We start from the raw sequence: 22,585 nt of genomic DNA, 5'->3' as shown, positions 1-22,585 counted from the left end.
ACCATTCCATACCATACTACCTAAACAATGCATCTGTTAAGGGAATAATGAAGGGGAGGAGATGGAGATGCGAGGAATTATTTTATTTGTAAGAGCAGAACTAGCAGCATCTTTAGAGAACTCTTCAGTGGATGAATGCCCCTCCATGCAAATCTGTAGATGGAAATTAAAGTTACCCGAACAAGAAAGGAGTCAACTTCAAAAATTATAAAAACAAAAACATCCTTTAATCTTTATACAGTAGTTTTAGTATAATGCACAAACATGGCCCCTATAGTGTTTCTCAAGTTCATCTGCCAAAGTGAACAATCATACAACACTGTACAAATCACTCCCCTCCACAATATACTTCTGAAGCAGACATTTGATATTGTGGAATGCGTTGCGGTCCGTTCTTAACATTATAGCAGCATTGAATTTTATTAACTTGAACAACAAAAAGGGACCTCATAACTAATCAGCCTTGCTTCATCCTCAAAGCTGCTTTAACAAGCAGGGGAGTCATATACTGTAATTGCTATTCCACAATTTAATTGTTCTGTTCTTAAATCTAATTTTGCAGCTGTGGGTTAAGTGGATACCACAGCTTTCAAGAACATGAAAGCAAAGTACATCTGTGCAACAGAAAGCTAACCATCTCTTGATCGGATGTGTTTACAGTGCCATCAGATAGTCCAGAATGGTTTGCAGCTCCCTCAAAGCTACAGAAACAACTTTCAACCAGTTATTTTATTTTTATATAAAAAAACTACATAAAACTACAAAGACCTTCCTTAACTGCTGAGACTGGAGAACTTCATTTCACATGCAGCCCAGTTGGAAGTGGATGATATCTTCCCATAAGTTCTGGCTTCATTCATTTGGTGCACTGCAAGTGGGACTACATCCACCTATTCTCCCATTATCCTTTCCAGATCATTGGTCCTGTTCTAACACCAGTTAAAAACTGTAAACATGTAATAAAAAACACAGATCTGTAACTCTCACAGCAAAACCAAGAATGTTGACCAACTTATCTCCAACTGTGTTATACCTCATAGAAACAGCACTATAAAGAGGTTTCAGGAGTCTGAAACAGCAAGTTCTTGGCGCATCTTATTCTGTGAAACACACAACCAAAGTGTTCTTTACTCCCAAGTATGCTTATCAAGCCTGTAAGGCACTTCAAGAACAGAAAATAGGCTTCTGAATGTCAGTTATATTTTGTGCACCACAAGGGAAGGTATGTATGTGAAAGTATGCAAGAGTAACAGAAATGTTAGTTATGAAAATTGTGCATGAAAAGCCTTTAAACCTGCTTTCAGACCAAACAAGTAAAAAAAAAGAAAAGAAAAGAATTTCTACCATTAATTTTAAGTATTCAATGCATCAACAATGTAAGAATAAAAACAGACATTTTTGTGGCTTACCCTTTCTTGCCACGTTTGATGAAAAAACCTTAAAACATTTTTTTTTGCCAAAAAAAACCAACTGGCAAACAGAAGTTGTAGCTTTCCCCTCCCCAAAATTTTTTTGGCAGTAACAGTTAATGTTAAGTAAGGCACTGAATGACCACTGTCTCCTACTAAGACACCTGTCAATCAAAGAAACGTCTGCCTGTAATTTCCTCTGCCAAAATTCACATAAGTTGAAATGGAAGTATGCCGTTCTGCAAGTGAAAGCCAGTTTAACAAGTGAATTTTTTCCTTCAACCAACATGCTGCATTCCAATTCACTCTTTTGAAAAGTTTATTGTAATCATAATTAAGAACTATGAAAAGCCTGCTCATAAAAAGGCTCAAAACAAAGGCTGCACAGTTGCAATCAACTTAATGGGACAAAGTCTTTTGCATCAAATAATAATAATATTAATAATAATAATAATAATAATACTCGTATTTCTTGGTAGGGCTCTGTAGCAACCATATTTCAGTCTCTTGCACACAGATTCCAATCCAGTGAAACACACACAGTGCTTTTCTTGGTTCAATTAGCTGTGAAGCAAAAACTGTCCTTAGAAAAGAAGAAACACATTCCTATTGTTTAGGTTCCCTCCCCCCCTCTTGTAACATCGTAATGGTTTCTCCATGGGAGGGAAGCTTAATCTTCAAGTTCAAAGCATGTTTCATCATATAGTTCAGGACGAGATGACTTGGAGCGCTGGGAATATTTCAGCTGCAAAAAATCACCCAGTTCATCTAGAGCATCAAGGACCTGTAAATACAATTGTACGATATCAGAAAGATATAAAACGCCGCTCACTTCTGCTTAGCATCAAGAACAAAGAGCCATACAAGTGTATGTTTTCACACTCAAAAAAAAAAAAAGGAATTAAGACCACTGGTGAATTCAGGTGAAATCCATAGTGTTATTCCATATTCATAACACTATTATGAATGTAGAGTCACAGACTCTACGTCTTGTATTACCTGGGGCCAACAATGAAGAAGTGAAAATTGTTTCTGTTTCTGATGTTTTGTCCAAATAGTTAATCCAGTGTATACATTTCCACCAAATGCTTGTCAGAAGGAGGCAGGCTCTTTTATAGTTGAAGACCAACTGCTCTTTGGCACCTCCCAACTGAAGACAAATTTCCTCTCCCTGGTCATTTTAAAACATGAAGTCACCTGAACTCCAAATTTCATTTTCCTTTCCTGCTTCCGTTGCTTCTCTAGTTTGTCATCATGACTGTTAGACTGCAAACCACTCTCCATTCTGGTGTGGTCCTGTCTATTTTATTTCTGGTCTGGATATATTTCAGTATATTTTTCCATTTTAGACTCCAGTTTTACAATGGGTTTCATGCTAACCATTCCCCTGCTTGATGTGCATTTTTTACCATTCCCCTGCTTGATGTGCATTTGTGCAATGGCAATTGCCTGAACATCTTTAAAGATGTCACCACCACCACCAATTTGCATCCAGTTCTAGGCCAGGTCTTGCCACTACCCACCCTCAAAGCATGATGCTTCCCACACCTTCCTTTGACAAAAGGAACAATTTTTCATGCCTGCAAAAAGCTCAAGTGCCTATTTTAAAAAGTGCCTCAAAGAGCACGCATTTCTCCTCCACAAACAGCATTTAGTATTAGCCGAGTGTAAGTGTGAAGGTGAGATGATATTGCTATTAATTTTAAATTGAAATAGCATCTGCATAAGAACCAGATGGCTTTTGTTATCAAATAACTATGGGTTTGTTTTTTTTATGAGGGGAAACAAGCCTGAAATGTCTCCAGCAACAGTAAAATTCTTAGTGCATTACTTATGTGGTCTTGTGGTGCATGACACTTGTTTATTTGCACTATTCTAGATTTGGGGTTATTATATATTATTATTATACAGAATATTATTATTATATATTATTACGCTTTCGTGTCTTACAAAAGTCATTGGGATTAAGGTAATGGGATGTCTTTCCATTTCAAGAATGGGTTGAAACATAACCAAATCAGGACATTCAACATATTGGTTTGTATGGTATTACAGCCCCTTCCTTCCTTCCTTCCTTCCTTCCTTCCTTCCTTCCTTCCTTCCTTCCTTCCTTCCTTCCTGTTTGTTTTGTGTCAAACCATAACACCATATAGGAAAAAACTAGTTACAAGCAAACTTTCCTTTATGGATGCTGCAGATATTAGGTTATCAAAATACAACTGCAATCAGCAAGCTTCACTCTCCTGTCTTAACACCACATGGCCTTTACCTTGAGCAGGTATTGTAACTCTTTCCCACTGCTGTGTTAATTTGTCCAAAAATTAAATTAGGAGACTGTATAACTCCCCATTATTTCTCAAGTCCACCAAATACCACAAGGGAGTGGTGCTTTGAGAAGCAAGCAGTATTCAAAAGGTATGGCCGAATAGGAGAGTTCAACCAAGTATTTGAAGCCCATCATTCTATTTTGCACAGAACATGGGTTGCAGTGTTAGGACCCTAACACTGTCACAAGATCAAAGTCATACAAAATTAAAGCAAAACACAGATGCAATTTCTCACCCATGTTTGCAACAGCATGGGGGATATAACTTGGCATACTGCTGTCTTACCATCTGGGTCAATTCTCTTGTTTGATTTCAGAATCAAAAGTCTAGATTTAGTTAGTGATCATCTTGTGCCAACGTAGCCCTCAACCCGAAAATATGACTGCAACCAACATTTTGCTGCTTTTCCACTTTGTTCAGTGAAGAGTTCTATGAAACTCAAAAGTTTGCATACTTCTAAGTTGGCCCAGTAAAATATATTAATTTGCCAACATGTTTCTCACGTAGACATAAGTACAGTCATACCTTGGGTTACAGATGCTTCAAGTTGTGTTTTTTTGGGTTATGGAGTGCCGAAACCCGGAAGTACCGGAACGGGTTACTTCTGGGTTTCGGCGATCGCGCATGCGCAGAAGCGCTAAATCGCGCTTTGCGCATGTGCAGAAGCACTGAATCGAAACCCAGATGCGCTGCTGCGGGTTGTGAACGTGCATCCCGCACGGATCATGTTCGCAACCTGAGCGTCCACTGTATTTATTTTCAAAATCAAACCTTCTGCAATAGTGTGAGGGCAATCAAGGAAGGCAAAGAGTTAATAATAATAATAATAATAATAATAATAATAATAATAATAATAATAAATAAAAATAAAAAAAATAATAGAAGAGACAGTGTGAGGCTTCTTCTAGAACCTTCCCATTCAGTGTCAAGTCGATATTGCAAGCAAGCTTGCTGTGCTTACCGCATCTAACATCTCCCGTGTATGAGCAGCTGACACACAAAACCGAGCTCTGGATTCTGCGATCGGAGTAGCTGGAAAGCCGACCACCACCACCCCGATATTTCTGGCTAGCATGCGTCTTGCAAAAGCCCTGGGTAAGAAAATGAGGCAAAACTGAAATTATTGCTGACACACTGCACAATGTTTAAATATAAAAGAAGTAAACACAAGACCCCATCGCAGAAGTGGAAGCTCATATTCAGTGCTTCTGCTGACAGGACTTTCGCTGAATCCTACCTTAAGCTGGTAGTAGTGATTTTGGCCAGGGTGGGGGGAGAATCCCCCCCCAAAAAACAACAAAACTGTTCCAGTGCTTCATTTTTCCATGGAAAACTTTCTACTTAATCAGTTCATTAGTAACAATGAATGGATGTGAATTGCAAATGCAGTATTAGGTAAGATTGGCAGTTTCAATTTTTTTTCTTTGTTGATTAAATACAAGAAAAATGAAACATGCTAAATTGGATCACTTTAGGGCTTGAGAAAATTTTCCAATACAGATTATTCTAATTTGCATGGGACCCCCCCCCCCAAAAAAAACCCACATCACTGCTTGGGAATAAGGGCTACTGAAAAAACAGGACTTCCTCGTATAAAGGATGGCACTGCTTGTCTTTTATACATGCCTGATAAAATTGAGAGGAGGGGGCTGCTTAAACCCAAGAGCCTCTTAAATTCAATTAAGCCCAGAAAAGTATTTTTTTTTTTAAAAAAAAAATAAACTAATTTACAGGCACAATTTTTAAGACTATTACACCATAGAGTGGAAGCATCCACCAGTTTGACACTCTTAAATACGGCCATTGATTGTATTTAATCAATGACCATACTTTTCCCTATAAGCCCGGAGAACAATTGTCAGTCAGAGTAGACAGCACTAGAAGGGAAGCTGCCATAGAAGGAAGCTGCCATATAAGTCAAGTCAAAATATGTTCCCCAATGTAGAAATATAAAAAAAGACATTTCTGAAATAAAATCTTTCGAGTTTACCAGCAAATTTCTGAAAACTCTGCATAGCTGCCTGGGGCAGAGGAGCTTAACTTACCCAATTTTGCCTGGTATGTAAAGGAGCAAAGGGACAACAGGAGAATCTTCATTGCCATAAATAATGAAACCTAGTTTATGCAATCTTCGTCTGAAGTACCTTGTATTTTCAGCTAGCGCGCGGACTCTCTGAAGTCCTGGAATAAGAACCAGAAAAGCAGTGAATGCAGGAACATTACACATCTGCTGCCTCAGGACCAAAACAAAGATCTAGAGCTTTAATGTTGCAGAGACTGATCAGCACGTAAAACAGCTAACCGAGATGGCTTCAGAAGCCGATACATCCTCAAACATACATTCAAACGTTAATGTGTCCCCAGCTGATTATTTCTGATACAGTGGTACCTTGGTTCTTGAATATAATCTGTTCTGAGAGTTCATTCGACTCCCGGAACGGTTCAAAAACCAAGGCGTGGCTTCTGATTGGCTGCAGGAGCTTCCTGCACTCAATCGGAAGCCACGGAAGCCATGTTTGACGTTCAGCTTCTGAAAAACGTTCGCAAACCGGAACACTCACTTCCGGGTTTGCGGCGTTCGAGAGCCGATTTGTTCAGGAGCCAAGCCGTTCGACTACCAAGGTACCACTGTACATAATAGTATTATGAAGATCAAAGAGTACCCAGAGGGCCAAATGAGACATGCATCCATGTGGAGGAGGTTCTTACACTAGTGGTAAAAGGAGCACCACTAAGCATTCCCCCAACCCACACATCTCAGGCCTTACCTCCCACTAGTCCATTGCTCAAGGCACTCTTCTTCATTCTCTACTTCTGGTTTTGGAGTCAGAAGGGAATAAAAGTGCTTGGAGCAACAACTGGGGTGGGGAAGAGAGGGGCAAGGAGGTTCAGTACTCTCCTCCCCCCAATTTTTTTAATACTGTTTAAAAACAGATGCCCCCCCCCGAATATCTGAACAGGGAGGCTATGTGGATGATGCTTAGTTTGACCCATACACACTGTACTCCCCTCTTTGCTTTCTTTTCTTTTCTTTTTTTTTTTAACCCCTCTTTGCTTTCTAAGCAAAACACTCACAGCTTCTCAGTTACATTAACAAGGCATAGCGGAGGTATTATGATTAAAGTGCCTGGGAGGAGCAATAAGACACCATGATTGACTACAATACATTTGTTCTACCCTGCTTAGTATAATAAACAAACACAGTATTACAGTACAATGTTGTTCTCACATGCAAACCCACCATTCAATATGGGTTTAAAGAGAACAATATCCAGGACTGTTTTCTGGTGCAAGGACACACAAGTCCTCATTCCACCTGCCAAAAATTCCTCCTAAGTCAAGATAATGGGTTTGTATCTGGATCACAAACAACAATAAATCAGGTGATAATAGCCATGGGCTCATTATAATACTATTCTTTGGAGTGCTAGAGAGGAGTTTGAAGGCAAAGGGGAGATACATTTCACCCACTTCAATACACAGTACTTTGCAATTTCCAAAGCCTTTGACCTTCCAGATGTTGTTGGACTCCAACTTCCATCATCCTTGACCATAGTTCATTTTGGTTGGAGCTAATGGGAGTTGGAGTCCCGCATCTTCTGCAGCACTACAAGTTAACCACTTTTTAACTAAAAGTTAAAAACACAGTTCAGAATCTAGAGCAAACTTAGAGCAGACAGAACAAAACAAAATTTAAACTGGTTGACCCAAAGTCATTTCTATATTTTACCGACTCAAGACTGTTACATCTTGTCTTTACTGATGATGCAATAACCTGGCTATCTCTTTAATCTCCCAATAGCCAAGGAAGTATTCGCTGGATTACTTCTAATGTTAGTTGGTAGGAGACAGACACAAAGCACATGTTTGCAAATCTTTGTACATCACAATGTAGCAGATCTTTTTAACAGCCTAACTGCTCCACCATATTTCTTTTTTAAGGAGGCCACCATCACAATTGTCATTACAGCATTTCACTCTTTCCAGAAATTCTATCTACGGCACATCCTGCTCCACCCCGCCGAGAATTATTATTATTTTACAATGTCTCTGGAGTTCTTTGTAATTAGCACTTCTCTTAGGCACCACTTCAAGCCGAACTATTTTGCATTTCCCTATATTCAAAAAAAAAAAATCAGTAATTACCATAATCCTGAGATTCTTCCCTTCATCCCATTTGGTTTGAGAAATGAGGCATTTCAGTTCTTTGGAGTCCCAAAGAACACTCTGTTGGCACACAGTTGGAACTTACAGGACTGCAAATAGATTTAACTCTTGGTGCTTATTTCTAGCCTTTATGTTATGTTGACAATATATCTCAAACAGATATATCCACACACAGCAGCTGTTAAGAAGAACCTCTTGTGCGTGTAGCTGATCAAGTAATATGGTGGGGCAGAAGACTGTTTAAGGCCCCACTCAAAACATGAAGCCCTGCTCAAAATATGAAGAAAGGATCCTCATGCTGAAGCCTGCTCTCACAGATTGCCCTCGCTGGATCTCAGAAGACTGTCTCCTTCAGAGATGGCCATACCATTAGGCAGAGTGAGGCAGCCGCCTCAGAATGCAGATGTTGGAAGGTTTGCAGAGCAGTTTGCACAGTACGTCCAGTATTCCTTAAGCGAATACCGTATGTTGCCCTCAAGTTTCCTGGTGCCAGTGTTAAAATAAGAATCAACTGTCAATCCAGGGAGCTTTGGGAGATGGAACACAGCAGGTGGGAAAGTGGGCAGGTACCATGTTGTCCTTTGCTTCAGGCGGCAACCTCGTTTTGGGCTGACCCTGGTCTCCTGCTTGGCAGGGGGTTGGACTCGATGGCCCTTGTGATCTCTTCCAACTCTATGATTCTATGATTCCTTGCAGGATTTCTCTTTCTGACCAGCTAGCTGTTTAGGAACTTTCCATACCATCAGTTTTGAAAGAACCACACAGGTGAATTTATTGGGTATGCTCTGTTATACCTGACATAGCTGACAAAGGATTTTGAAAAATTATTGGAAGGATTTCCAGGAGCTGGCTGTCCTATTTCTTTCACAGAAGTAAAATACGATGCTTTCCTTAGATAGCACCTTGGTGATTAGTGTGATTGTCCTGAGAAATGTGATTGTGTGGAAATTACAGGAACTTATCTGTGACGTCATGAAAGACCAGCAGTTACATAAGCACCTCATTTGTGACACTCTAGATTTTAAAAAATACATCTAACCATTACTTTCTTCAGCGTCTGAGAACTAAGGCACCTTTAGCATACTTATCTAGTCATATCTTTCTTTTAAAAAGAGAGACAGCAACGCTGCTTCCTTCTCTATCACCATCTCATTTCTTATTTTTTTATATAAAAAATGAGCTATGTTTGATGGTATGCTCTCCGACAAATATGAGTGGGAAGTCAAAGCTATCAACATACATATTTATAGATACATATTTATTTATTTAATTTCATAAAACTTATATACAGCTTGATTGTAAAAAGAACCTATATGAGAGGAAAGAGGGTGGTGAATGGCTCTGGACCTCTGTCCTCCTGTCCCCCAAAATATGAAGAGAAAAGTACGGGTCTTCCTAAGACAGCAGATGAAAGAGCCTATTATACCGTATTTTTTGCTCTATAAGACGCACTTTTCCCCTCCTAAAAAGTAAGGGGAAATGTGTGTGCGTCTTATGGATCCCTGTCCAAGCCATCCCCCTTAGCCATCACAGTTACACACTAGACCCATGTATCCTGCAGTATTATTATTATTGTTGTTGATGATGATCACCACCCACCCTTCACTCTCAGAAGTCAGTAGTCTTTCACTGAATTTGAAAGCCAAAAAATTGCTATTCTTGACAAACAACAACAATCCTAAAACACACACAACTTGTTAGCAACAGTTCAAAATATTCCATACTAGACTGAAGAATGCGAAGTGGCATGCAAGGTATTGTGTGGGTCTCTTGGTGTTTAAGTTCCAGAGGCCTTGGGGTGGGAGCTAAACCCTGAAAAGTGAGAGAAGTGACCTTAACAAAATTTTAACAAGGGATTCTCCAGAGGAAAAAAATTGAACAAAACTAGGAGTGGTGATTTACCAGGAGGCAGTACCAGAACAGTGACTGTCCTTCATAATAAAGAGTAATTTGGAGCTCATGGACTTCCCAAGTGAGAAATTTTCTTATAGAAAAAGATGCTTTGGAGATGACCTGTGCCCTGCTGAATGAATGGGAAGGGAACAAAAAGCCTAGTACAGTCTGTAAGTATCTTTTATACACAGATCTGCTCACACAGGCATTCTGGCTGTTATTCTTTGGGTTTGCCATTCAGTTTCCATTTGACAAATCCGTTGAGTTAGAGGGACGACAAATAGCTTAACCATCTCTCCAGTGGCACTAAAACAAAAACAGCTGTGCCAGAGTATCAAAAACACAAAAAAGCATCTTACTACAAAGCTTTCCAGTTCTAATAAAAACAATAGTCTGGGGGTACTTCCAAAAATATTTTTGGCACAACAGATTTTAAAAGAACTCGGAAGAAAATGGGGGAGGGGGGCTTGAATAGCGTGCAGGAAATTTTTAGAGGCTTAATGCATTGTTTAGCATGATTAATATTAAACTGGGGACTATCTATTTTTAATGCACAGATTAAAAAAAAGTTTTTTTCTGTAAAAAAATAAATACCACCAGTTTTCTACCAGGATCCAAGAAAAGAAAAATTGTTAGTTCAAGCACAGATCCCTTTTCCTGGCTGTACAGTGGTACCTCGGGTTAAGTACTTAATTCGTTCCGGAGGTCCGTACTTAACCTGAAACTGTTCTTAACCTGAAGCACCACTTTAGCTAATGGGGCCTCCCACTGCTGCTGCGCCATCGGAGCATGATTTCTGTTCTCATCCTGAAGCAAAGTTCTTAACCTGAAGCACTATTTCTGGGTTAGCGGAGAGTGTAACCTGAAGCATGTGTAACCTGAAACATATGTAACCCGAGGTACCACTGTAATGGGAAAACATCAAAAGCTGATTTGTGTACATGAACAGAACTCACAACCAGCCCACCATTTTGTCCCATGTGCTAGCTTACTTTCTATGTGCCAGAGTTTAGTCATGCGTTGCCTTCTGACTTTTAAGATATAAAAATGTCCCATTACCCACATCTGCATGTCTTGGGCTGTATCAAACCTACTTCGAGTGGATGACAGAAAGGGTGTAAGCTGTTCTTTACCAAGCCTCAGCACTTTCCTGTCATTTCTGATGATGTGTTTTGTGGTCAGAGACCACACACTAGCATGACTGCCTCCCCAACCCTTGTGTACATGTTCTGCCAAGCTATTTTAACACACAAGGACAGATATTATGGTGATAGGTACTTTAGAGAAACCTCAGTGCTTGAACACAATTACAGACTTGCAGATTGATGCGGCTCCTCAACCATCAAATCAAGGTAACTTTCTAAAGGACAAAAATGGTTAAGACTGTTTTGTCTAAACCAAATTGTGAAAGTGTGACTTTCGGTAGTTAAGCAGGATGCCTTGTTTTAATTTCTTAGCTATAGAGTAACAGAGTTGTAGAGTCGGAAGATATCCTGAGGGTCAATCTAGACCAACCCTCTGCAATGTAGGAATCTCAACAAACAGGCTCCCATCCAACCTGAAATAATACCAGAGACTGCTTAGCTTTGCAAAGGTGCTAGCAGTTTTACTGCTGCACCACTAGGAGGAGATAGCTTTCTAAGGAATTTGTAGCACATGTAATTTAAGTCAGCACTCCAGATCAGGGTAGATGCTGTGGCAACTTTCATCCACTACAGATCTTTTGACCTTTCAACTCATTCTCATACTTTTTGCTGTTGTTGAAAAGCCTAAATAGATGCGCAAAAAAAAAAAAAAAAAAAAAAAGCAGCACGGTGGTGGAGTGGATGACTGTTAAAATGAAAGATTCCCATTACTAAACACAATAATCTAGCCACAGTAAGAGCCTTACACAGAGGCTAGTAAAGGTAAAGGTAAAGGGACCCCTGACCATTAGATCCAGTCATGGCCGACTCTGGGGTTGCGGCGCTCATCTCGCTTTATTGGCCAAGGGAGCCGGCATACAGCTTCCTGGTCATGTGGCCAGCATGACTAAGCCGCTTCTGGCAAACCAGAGCAGTGCACGGAAACGTCGTTTACCTTCCCACTGGAGCGGTACCTATTTATCTTCTTGCAGTTTGACGTGCTTTTGAACTGCTAGGTTGGCAGGAGCAGGGAGCGAGCAACGGGAGCTCACCCCGTCGCGGGGATTCAAATGGCCGACCTTCTGATTGGCAAGTCCTAGGCTCCGTGGTTTAACCCACAGCGCCACCCGTGTCCCTCTTACACAGAGGCTAGATGGTGCTAAATTCGATGTTTAAGGTAAAGGTAATGGGACCCCTGACCATTAGGTCCAGTCATGGCCGACTCTGGGGTTGTGGCGCTCATCTCACTTTATTGGCCGAGGGAGCTGGCGTACAGCTTCCGGGTCATGTGATCAGCATGAAATGCCGCTTACCACTGACCAAAGGTATGGCAAGTATAATGATAGCCTGGAGAGGGGCACAGAGGGGAACAATGATTCCAGGGACCTACAATTACTGCCCCAGAATTGCGCTTAATTTTTATTTGAATATTTCTGAATATTGTAATATAGACTTAGCAATAATATAGCACTCTGGGTGGTTCTGAATAAGCTTTACAGCACCCATGGTATGTAGGTCAGCGCAGATAGATTTGCAATGGGGGTTTCCTCATTGTTGGCACAGATTTTCACTAAAAATCTTAAGCATCTTTGTGGGACACAATTTTCACCCAGGTGGTGAAATCTGTGTTCGGGCATTATCCCTTTCGACTGTTGTTGTTGCTGTTGTTGTGTGAGCGCCTGTATGTGCACACATGATGGAAAGGTCCTCAATATTAAAAAATAAAGCACGCACAAAAGACTAGCTGGTCAGGGAGGAGGAGTTTGGCCTAGGCTTCTTACTCCTGAATATTCTTGTTTTCTATTTACAGAGAACCCCCCCACCCCAATAGAGGAGTTTTCCACCATGTGAGACCCCCCCACCCCTGCAATCTGAAGTAGTGCAGCACAGATATACTGGTTTTCTCCACAATGAAAACTAGGCCTATACTGACACAAGATCTCTATTCAGACAGAACTTTTTTTCTTCAAAGAAGAAACATTATCTTGCCCCGACACAAAATTACAAACTGAGCCTTAATTGCAAACAGAAATTAAATCCTTTTTCAATCTTTCTATCATAGATGAGGGTAGTGGACAATTTTTGTTCACACATTTTTTATATTTTAAACAATGTACAAAGAAAGATAGAAGGAAAAACGATTCAATAGAAATTTTAAAAGACTACTACATTTAGCTAGATAAATATCTAATATTCCAGGAAATTTGCCAAATTCATAAATCAATATCTCACAATATTCCCAACAAATCATATGGAATTCTATTTTCTTTGGCTTGTTACAGCAATACATGATAAAAAGTCGTATTTTTAGGAAAATGGTAATAACTCTATTTCCCCTCTCTGACTTGGATCATTTTGGCTAGTTTAACCATGGAAGCTAGAGCCCAAATGTTAGTGAACCAACCACCCGGGGTTAGGAATTGGTTTTCCTGTCCAGTAAGCTAACTGATTATTTTGAAGCTTTAATGAATGATTATTTGTTTTTGATCTTTGCCACTCTGTTGGTTGGGGTAAGAAGCAACCCAAGTGAGTTTGGCTCTTCCCTCTGTTCCATTCACAACAGCTTATGAACTTTACATAAAATCTGGAAGCAAAGGCACACAGCTCATCATTCCCTGTCTAAAAGTCTTCTCTTTCTGTAAACTGAAGGAAGACAAAGTCCAATAACTCATTCCATTGACACGGATGGAAGAAGCCCACTTTCCAGCTCATTTCTGAACCTACTAGATCAGGGGTCTGCAACCTTTAAGACAAAAAGAGCCACTTGGACCCGTTTCCGAAGAAAAAACAACAACTGGGAGCCGCAAAACCATTGCGACATTTAAAACAAATATAACACTGCATACATTGTTTCTTAGCCCAATGTTATCCTCGTCATTATAAAAATAACTTTTTTGACACTTTTTAATTATTTTTTGTTTGACCCCTCAGAATTACTCCTCCTCATAGAAATAAACGTTATATTAACAAGTTACCTTTTTTTGAGTGTGTGTTCCTCACTCCCCTTCAAAACAGTAGCTGCAAATTGCAAAGCAATAGCAGCAAATCAGCCAGCAACAAAGACATGCTATATACCGTATTTTTCGCTCCATAGGACGCACTTTTCCCCTCCAAAAATGAAGGGGAAATCTGTGTGCGTCCTATGGTGCGAATGCAGGCTTTCGCTGAAGCCTGGAGAGCGAGAGGCATCGGTGCGCACCGACCCCTCTCGCTCTCCAGGCTTCAGGAAGCTATCCGCAAGCCTTGCAAGCCCGGCGGGAGTTCCCACAGGCTCACAAGGCTTGCGGGCAGCAGCCTGCAGCCCCAGCGAGTGTCCGCAAGCCTTGCGCGCCTGGCGGGAGCTCCCGCCAGGCGCGCGAGGCTTGGGGCGGCAGCCTGTTGCCCGAAGCACAGGGAGCCCTCCGGAGGGCTCCCCGTGCTTCGGGTGAGTGTCTGCAAGCCTTGCGCGCCCGGCAGGAGCTCCCGTCGGGCGCGCGAGGCTTGGGGCGGCAGCCTGCCGCCCCAAGCACAGGGAGCCCTCCGGAGGGCTCCCCGTGCTTCGGGTGAGTGTCTGCAAGCCTTGCGCGCCCGGCAGGAGCTCCCGTCGGGCGCGCGAGGCTTGGGGCGGCAGCCTGTTGCCCGAAGCACAGGGAGCCCTCTGGAGGGCTCCCCGTGCTTCGGGCGAGTGTCTGCAAGCCTTGCGCGCCCGGCAGGAGCTCCCGTCGGGCGCGCGAGGCTTGGGGAGGCAGCCTGTTGCCCGAAGCACGGGGAGCCCTCCGGAGGGCTCCCCGTGCTTCGGGCGAGTGTCTGCAAGCCTTGCGCACCCTGCAGGAGCTCCCGCCGGGAGCTGCTGCTGCTGGGAGCCCCCACAACCCCCGAAAGAGGACTCGCTCCAGAGATCCTGGCGGCTCCCAACCCGGGGTCGCTTCACCGTGCGGGGCAACAATGAGTGAAAGGAGGCGCACTAAAAACAATGGCTCACGGGGAAGGCGGGCGCGTGCCGCTCGGCCCTTGGGGAGCCTTCCTGCTGCCGCTGCCCTGCGCCCAACTCGCGAGGAGAGTGGCGCTGCCTTCTGCTCTCCGCCGCCGCCTCACAGATGACAGCGACTGCACGGGAACAAAGGAAAATGCGCCTCCTCCCCTCGCCTCCACCCCGGAGCCGCGGCAAAGGCGTTAAAGAGCCGCATGCGGCTCCGGAGCCGCAGGTTGCCGACCCCTGTACTAGATATTGCAGAATTCAGCACACTAAGAAGTTAAATCTTTCCCAGCCAGAGGCTTTGAAACAGCCTGCTGCATCCAGGTTTTGTTTTAGCACACTAAAACAGAATAATTTGCAATGGACTAACACCAGAGGTTCTATTGATTTATAAAAAAAACAGGATCCTGCTCAGGATCCTGCCCTTTTCAAGGCTTCAAAGAGGAATTCTACTGAAACTCCAGCATGGACATGGCACTTTTGCAAAACAGGCTTCTCCATTCACTTATATGGAAGGGGCAATTCTATTCTAGTGAAGTGGGAAGTCTTCTTTTTTGCTTTCTGAGCAGATCAGAAAGAAGGTGCTGAATCAGCTTTAGGTGCGTAGGCTTAGATGAAGAGCTTCATCCTATTTCCTTATCTCAGATACTTATCAATTGCCTGCAGATTATCCTCAAAGGCCTTTAATGCTATTGAGCATGATGCCTTTTCAGATCATTTAGCTTTGGGGCTGGGTGGGAGGGAATGCCACAGCTGCCACCTTCCTGCTTGAAGGAGAAGCACAATTTCCTCACTCCTTTAAAAGGGTCCCTTGAAGCTCATTTGGATATACCGTAATTGTCCTAGCCTAGTCTTCTCTCCAATATACTAGTTTGCCATGTTTGTATCTCTTCCACCACTGTATCCCCTTATGAGAAGTATGGGGAGTATATTCAAGACTGATGTTTTCTACCTTACTGAGAAATAGGCCTGTCACTATGCTACACCAGGTGCAAGTGCTAAATAAGGCAGTTTTTAAACAATCACTCCTTAAAAATGCTTTTGACGCGATCCTTTTAAGAGGCAGGGAGGGAAACAAAAGCACGCTCTATAGTTAACTCAGTTCAACTGAAAGTAGAAGCTTGTACCGTGAGTGGATGCCCAATGTGCTAGTGTGCATCAAAGCCACTGCAGTTAGTTTCCCCTTGCTATGCTCCTTGCAATGCAACAACCCTTGAACCTGCAGGTTCTGAGAACTTCTGTATCTGTGGATCTGTACTAGCTCAAAAAGGTAAGAAGAGAAAAAGTGCAGATGGAGCCTTTTATGTTTCTTTCTTACAGCCAGAAAGAATACTATCATCTTGGAAAACTACAGTGCAATGTTGCCCTCCACTGGCAAGAATATTTGCAAAAAAGCAGTCCATAAATCGAATTTTACATGTGTGCTCTTATTTATTGCTATAGATGAAGCATACCCTCTTTCACACCACTTTAGAAACTGTATAACAACTCTACACACTATGGCATAAAAATGCTATAGAGACAAAGTACACCCATTCTGTGCTAGCATCTCATAGGCACTGTTCTTTAGTACTGGCCACTTCTGCCTGCTTCTCAGTATGCTGGTGTTGTGGTTGCCACTGGGAAGCTGATATGAATTATGTAGGCACCTCTTGATGCATTTATATGAAGCTCCACCAAACATGTTGGCCAAATTCAGCCACATCAGAAAAAAACTTAATTTATTGTTGGCCCCAAACCTCCTGGGCATCATTTCACATAAGCAGATAAGACCTTTGTCCTAACTGCCCTTTTTTCATCCAAGACAGGAAACAAATCCAAAATTCTGCAAGAATATTCCTTTTAACAGGGTTACTCATAAATATAATATTTAATTTTTAATCACTTGGACATTTGGGTCACTGCCACCCCATGCACTGCTGACCATGGTCTGTTCTATATTATGTAGAAGTTTATGGGAAACAGTTCAGTGACTCTTTTATTCAGACTAACATTTCCACCATGTAAGGAGGTAATTATTATGCCTTACAAACAGCCCAACACAGTGATATATGTTTTATGAAGTGAGGAATAGGGTGTTGGACCTGTGTGCTTGTCTTCTTGCACACTGAAGTGTCAGCACTTCAGTTCTGATGAAATAAATCAGTTTCCCTTTACATCTAAAATGGGGAAATGTAACTCAGTGTCAGTTTAGGTTTACAACCAAGATCTTGAGACAGCAAGAGTGAAGAAGCACATGCTCCCTGATGCTTGTTCCTGGCTTCATACACCTACCAAGTCAGAATCACTGCATCACTATTGGTCTAACAACATCCTCCAAGCAAAGTGTGCTTGCAGGTGTATGAAGGCCAGGAATTAAGTCCCCCAAATGCTATATGTTTTGCTCATACATTGACCACAAATGATCAGTTGCATTCATCCACAAGCATGCCTTTCTTAAGGTGAAATGCTGTTATCCCCCCTCCCATTTCAAACAACTCTAAAAGGAAATCTTCTCAGTCAGCACAATACCCTACCTTTTGTGGTTCCATCTAGTCCCATGACACATTTCATTGCTCTTATGATTTGTTCCACTACTGGAGCAGCCATAGATGAAGCATATGCAGCACTATGGGAGTGAACCCGTAAGTAGTCTACTAGTTCCTGGAATAAAAACAGAATAAAGTTTTAGCGCAGACACCAAAACCTCCTTATGTCTGTTGGAACAGAGGTTTGCAGGTGGTAAGAGCAATCAGATCCAGAATTGGCTGCACACTCAACTGTAAGCCGAAATGCAAAACATTTAGAAACATACCTCAGTTTTGAACCAATGGCTAAATCAACTATTTGTTTCACTGATTCCCTCAAGTACTCTTATAGCAACTGTCAAAAGGGCACACTTTTAAAAAGTCAGTGCATGGCATGAAGCATCATGCTTCCAAATTTCCATGTAATGAGAGAACAGATAGACAGCAGAGGATGATATTTTAATGCACTATCACTAGAGATAGTCCTTCCCATGGACCTTGTACCCAGAAGAAATAAACTGCTATTTTATCTCTTTTTATGGGTTCAGTGTTTTGTTCTATTGCAATCCCTTAAAAGGAGGCAGAAAAAGGTTATTCAGCCTAGACCCACAATATTTGAAGGGAAAAGTACATCAGGAAATTTATTTTTCAACAGTGCTTCTAATTAGTTTAATGCTAAATTAGGCCTGGCACAGTAGCAATGCCTAATTAAATACCTGCAACCTGGATCTTTTTCAAAGGCGTGTCTGACTGAGCACACCTCTGGTCTCAGAGGTGAGAGGTTATTAAACAGTGCTAATAGGGATCTGATGCAAAGAGTAGCACAGAAGTCAATTTAAGCTGACTCAAGTGAAAAATCTGACTACAGTTTCCCCTGCAGACAAAAACACAACAAAACATGCTCACTGTTTTACTTGTTTATACTCAAGCAACATAAGACTTGAAAGTTCACAACCCTAAGGAAACTATGCAGTCAATGTAAAATTCATTCATGTTTAGCTACAATCCTTTGGCAGGACTTGCATATAAGCTGTATGCAACTGCACCTTTCCCCAATATTACTCAATGAAAGAGCAATTTTTGCAGCAAGCACATGACTTCTGAAGACATGTAATGTGCCCAGTACAGAGAAATCATTAAAACTTTCTTAAGTTCAAATAACAAAAGGAATTCAGAGGCATTCCAAAAAACCATTTGAGAACTCAGTTACCAGTGTGCAAATTGTTGCTGCATTTCCCCCTTACATAATCATATTCAATGACATTAATTAGAAAGTGCTTACTATGAACAATCTGCATGCAAATAGTGGGATGAGATATTGCCACAGTTATCAAATGCAGCAGAAACAATGTTTACTGTCAACAGGAGAATCCAAAGAGTATGTGAACTCTGTAAAACCATGTAGAGAGGGACCTCAAAACTGGAATATTCTCTGTTCTGTGGATGCAGATGGAACCACATGAAGCCCTTCAAACCTAGTGCAAATATACACACAAGGAAGCAAAAACTTTTGCAAAAACATGAGCAGTGGCAGGATTTTCTAGGTACCAGAATAGGATATCTGCTTCCTGACTGCTATAGCAACCCAGGTCTTATTCCATTTTTGAAATGGTTAGCAATCACTGCCATTTGAGTTTTTATACACCTACAAATGCTGACAATTGATGCCAATACCTTTTTGCCTGCTATGTATCCCCCTGCTGCTCCAAAGCTTTTGGTGAATGTTCCCATCAGTACATCAACATCGTTGGGATCCATTCCAAAGTATTCCACAACTCCTCTTCCTGTTGGGCCAACGGCACCTATGCTGTGAGCTTCGTCCAAGTAGACATAGGCTTTGTATTTTCTCTTCAAGGCAATTATCTCCGGCAAGCGTACGATGGAGCCTTCCATACTGTGGGAAACAAAAGAAAACAGCTGAGAAATGAGCACTTAATTGATTCAGCTGTAGCTATTGTTGCATAATGTGGACATAATGCTATTGATTGCATCCAAGCAGCTGAAGCCACAGTGGAGAAAAACCTAAGTATACTTGTTTGTACTCGTGAGCGGCTACCAGCAAGAGACAAAGAAGCACTAGAGTTCAACAAACCAAAAGTAGCTTAGCTGTGGACTCTTGTTTATTCCTTAGGTGTCAACAAAGGAGTGTCTCAAAAGGGAATGAGGCACAGTGGAGACTGTGGTGTCTTTAGGATATATAGTTTATTTACACACATACAGGGTGGTTCAAAAGTAGGTTTCAAAGAAAGAAACAATTCTTTTTCTTTACCGACTCAAGAACTTCTTGAGTCAAAGAACAAAGAAAGTGGATTCTAAAGCAGTATGCCTACTTTTGGGCCACCCTGTATATAACCTGAGCCTGTGATGGAAAGGTTCACTGTGTCAACACCCCAAAAGGGTTTTGTTTCTCCCATAGCCACAGCCTTGGATTCAGCCAGAGATCCAGCATGGCTCTCTGTTTCTCTCTGCTTTTCCAGCCTGCCGTTTTTGCATCATATCACTCCCTAACCTCTCTACTCTAAACTCTGGCTTTATCTGTTGAGGGAGGGGGGTCCCCACTCATTTTTCATCTTGCACAGACTCCTTGATCCAGTCAAAAACAATTAAAATAATTAGTTAAAACATGTCAACATTACACATAGGCTGGTCTAAAACATGTTTTAGTAGGAACTGAAAAGAGTACAGTGAAGACACCTTCCAGATGTCATTAAGCAGGAAGTGTGGGTGTACTCATGATTTCATTGCTCTATTATTTCCCATCCACCCATCTACTTGCTAAATTCAGATAACATGATTGCTTTGATGAAGAGTTCCAACACCTTGCAGAAACACTGACCAGTTTGGAATGCAACACAACATTCAGACCAAGTGCAATTCATTATGTAAACAAAAGATCTCTAGAGATTTTCATCCATGACATGTTATAAAAAAAAGCCTTCCAAAAATGCCAAAAGCAATCTGTGTCTTTCTCACAGATATATATCCTTTATTGTTTTAAGAATCATGCTACATGATCCCTATTCATATGCATATTATTATTAATATACCATCTGTTATCCAAATGATAGTGTAATGTGTTGGGATACTTCCAGGGAGACATGGGCAATCAGACAGCCATGTTGTCTCCGGACGATCTCCGGTCTCCCGTTGGAACAGCATCAGTCAATTAGCGACACGAGCCTCAGACACATTCCAATACTCGTGCACACCCTTTCTGCAGAGTTTCCACAACGGAAGATTCACCCAGGAGAGCATATTTACAGCTTTATTCAACGTCGATCAGAACAAAGGAAAAAACATGACTGCTTGCATCCGTGTCGAGGAAAACAGCAGGAAACAAAAGCTATATACAAAACAGAAACTCCCAGTGAGCAGGAAGTAAACAGGCATGTGACACACAACGCCTGTTCCCTTTTTAAGGAGGGACGGAAATATCCTAACATAATGATGTAATAATGACACCAGGCACGCATTATGACAACAAAGGCTGAATGAATGAACCATGCACTCCTGGGGAGAGCATTCCACAGATGGGAAGCCACCACAGAAAAGGCCTGTTCTTGTGTTGTCATCTTCCAAACCTCTTAGGGAGAGGGGACAAAGAGAAGGGCCTCAGATGACAAACCTCTTAGGGAGGGGGGGACAAAGAGAAGGGCCTCAGATGACAAGCACAGGGTCCAGGTTGGATCGAATGGGGGAAGGCAGCCCTTAAGATCCTGAGCTGTATTGCCATAATCTGTAACCAGAATCACGAGTAGGAAGAAAGGTGCCAGCTCAGCTCTCCCATGTCTGCAGTGGGGAGCCTTTCACGTTCATGGAGGCTTCTTGTGAGATGGGGGTTCTACACAATGCAAGGAGCCTATGGAATTAGAAGCTACAGACCCATTGTCTTCCAAATCATGGCAGGGAGTGAAAGTCAACTTGAGCTTGCACAGGAATTGCAATTTCTGTATACCTGTAAATGCCTTCCACAAGAATCAGAATCTTTTTCCATGCTCTCCGACTTCGAGGTTGTCCATGTATTACTGCTTCCTTCAAAAGCTTTTCTAAGCTTTGTATATCTGGTTACAAAAACACAAGAAAGCAGTGCATCAGATATTTATTCATGTAATTTCTTTGCAGAGCATTTATATCCCTCCTTCCAATAAGGAAGACCGTAATCCTGTCATGCTCTGGGTAACAAAAGTCTGTGCTTTTCAAAAATTGGAGACCAGCAACGGATTCATCTTTTTAAATATTTGAACAATTTAATTGTTCAAGGACACATCTGAGTGTCTTCTTTCCTGAACAAGAATGTCAACATTTAGAATACTGTTACTGTTCATGGTGGGGTGTGTTTTTATGGGTGTCTTCCTGCAACACACAGTCAGCTCTCAACTTATGTGGGGGATAGTGCATAAAGCCAAAATTGCTTATGGTTGAAACACTCTCCCTGCACCTCTGAATGCTTTCCCAAGCGGAGTGCAATGGCAGGTTAAGATTGCTAATGTTTTCCCCCCAGACGCCCACCTTTAAAAAAAAATAAATTCAGCCAAGCATGTACAGATAAATTCGTACAAGTTAAGTTGTGAGTTGGTCTTACTATATTTTACAAACTTCCAAGCTCTCTATTGCATAATAAGCCTGCTGCTTTACATGCCCCTGAGAAGCAACCCCAGTCAACAACCACAACACGTTGCATCACATTAGTGAGAGGTGCATTTTTCCTTGAGTGAGCAGTGGGGTAGAAGATACTTTTAGTTTATCATACAACCATATTAAATTTTCAGTAAACCAAGTATCTTAATGGTGATCTTTTATACAGAAGCTGGATTTTGTCTTCCCAACCATTCCATGTTTGATATGAAATGTTGAGATTAGTGCTTGCTCATAACACAAACACCCATGTATATTCTGCCAGATTGTGGTAGCATTCCATACATCTGATGACATGGATTCAAATCCACAAAAGCTTACACCATGATAAAATTCATTATTCTTTAAAATGGTGCCACAAGACTTTTTTTTTTTTGTCGCAACAGACTAATATGGGTAGCTTCTTTTTCCTAAACAATGTCAGTCAGGCATGTAATTTGCTATATAGTATATAGTGTGCTCATAAAAGTTTAACTGATGCACCAACTGAAGTATGGGCCATTTTTAGTTACTCATTTGTACAGTTTTTCTAATAACTTAGCAGCATGGGAATTGTTTCACAACAAAC

General features: G+C 41.6%; 1 protein-coding gene across 2 annotated transcripts in view; it reads right to left on the bottom strand.

Moving 5' to 3' along the window:
* Positions 1-205: 205 nt before the first annotated feature.
* SPTLC3 (serine palmitoyltransferase long chain base subunit 3) overlaps positions 206-22,585 on the bottom strand; it is a 58,040-nt gene continuing 35,660 nt past the window's right edge. For both annotated transcript variants that reach the window (XM_083730383.1, XM_083730384.1), the window contains exons 7-12: positions 21,338-21,443; positions 19,057-19,276; positions 17,392-17,518; positions 5,782-5,917; positions 4,698-4,827; positions 206-2,193 (exon numbers count right to left, since the gene is read on the bottom strand). In XM_083730383.1, coding sequence (XP_083586509.1) covers positions 2,080-2,193; positions 4,698-4,827; positions 5,782-5,917; positions 17,392-17,518; positions 19,057-19,276; positions 21,338-21,443 — 833 coding nt within the window. In that variant the 3' untranslated portion in view covers positions 206-2,079. The remainder of the gene's footprint in view (positions 2,194-4,697; positions 4,828-5,781; positions 5,918-17,391; positions 17,519-19,056; positions 19,277-21,337; positions 21,444-22,585) is intronic.

This window comes from Podarcis gaigeae (genome assembly GCF_964106915.1).
Source record: "Podarcis gaigeae genome assembly, chromosome: 3".
Lineage (NCBI taxonomy): Eukaryota > Metazoa > Chordata > Lepidosauria > Squamata > Lacertidae > Podarcis > Podarcis gaigeae.
This window is presented reverse-complemented; position numbering and strand designations above follow the sequence as displayed.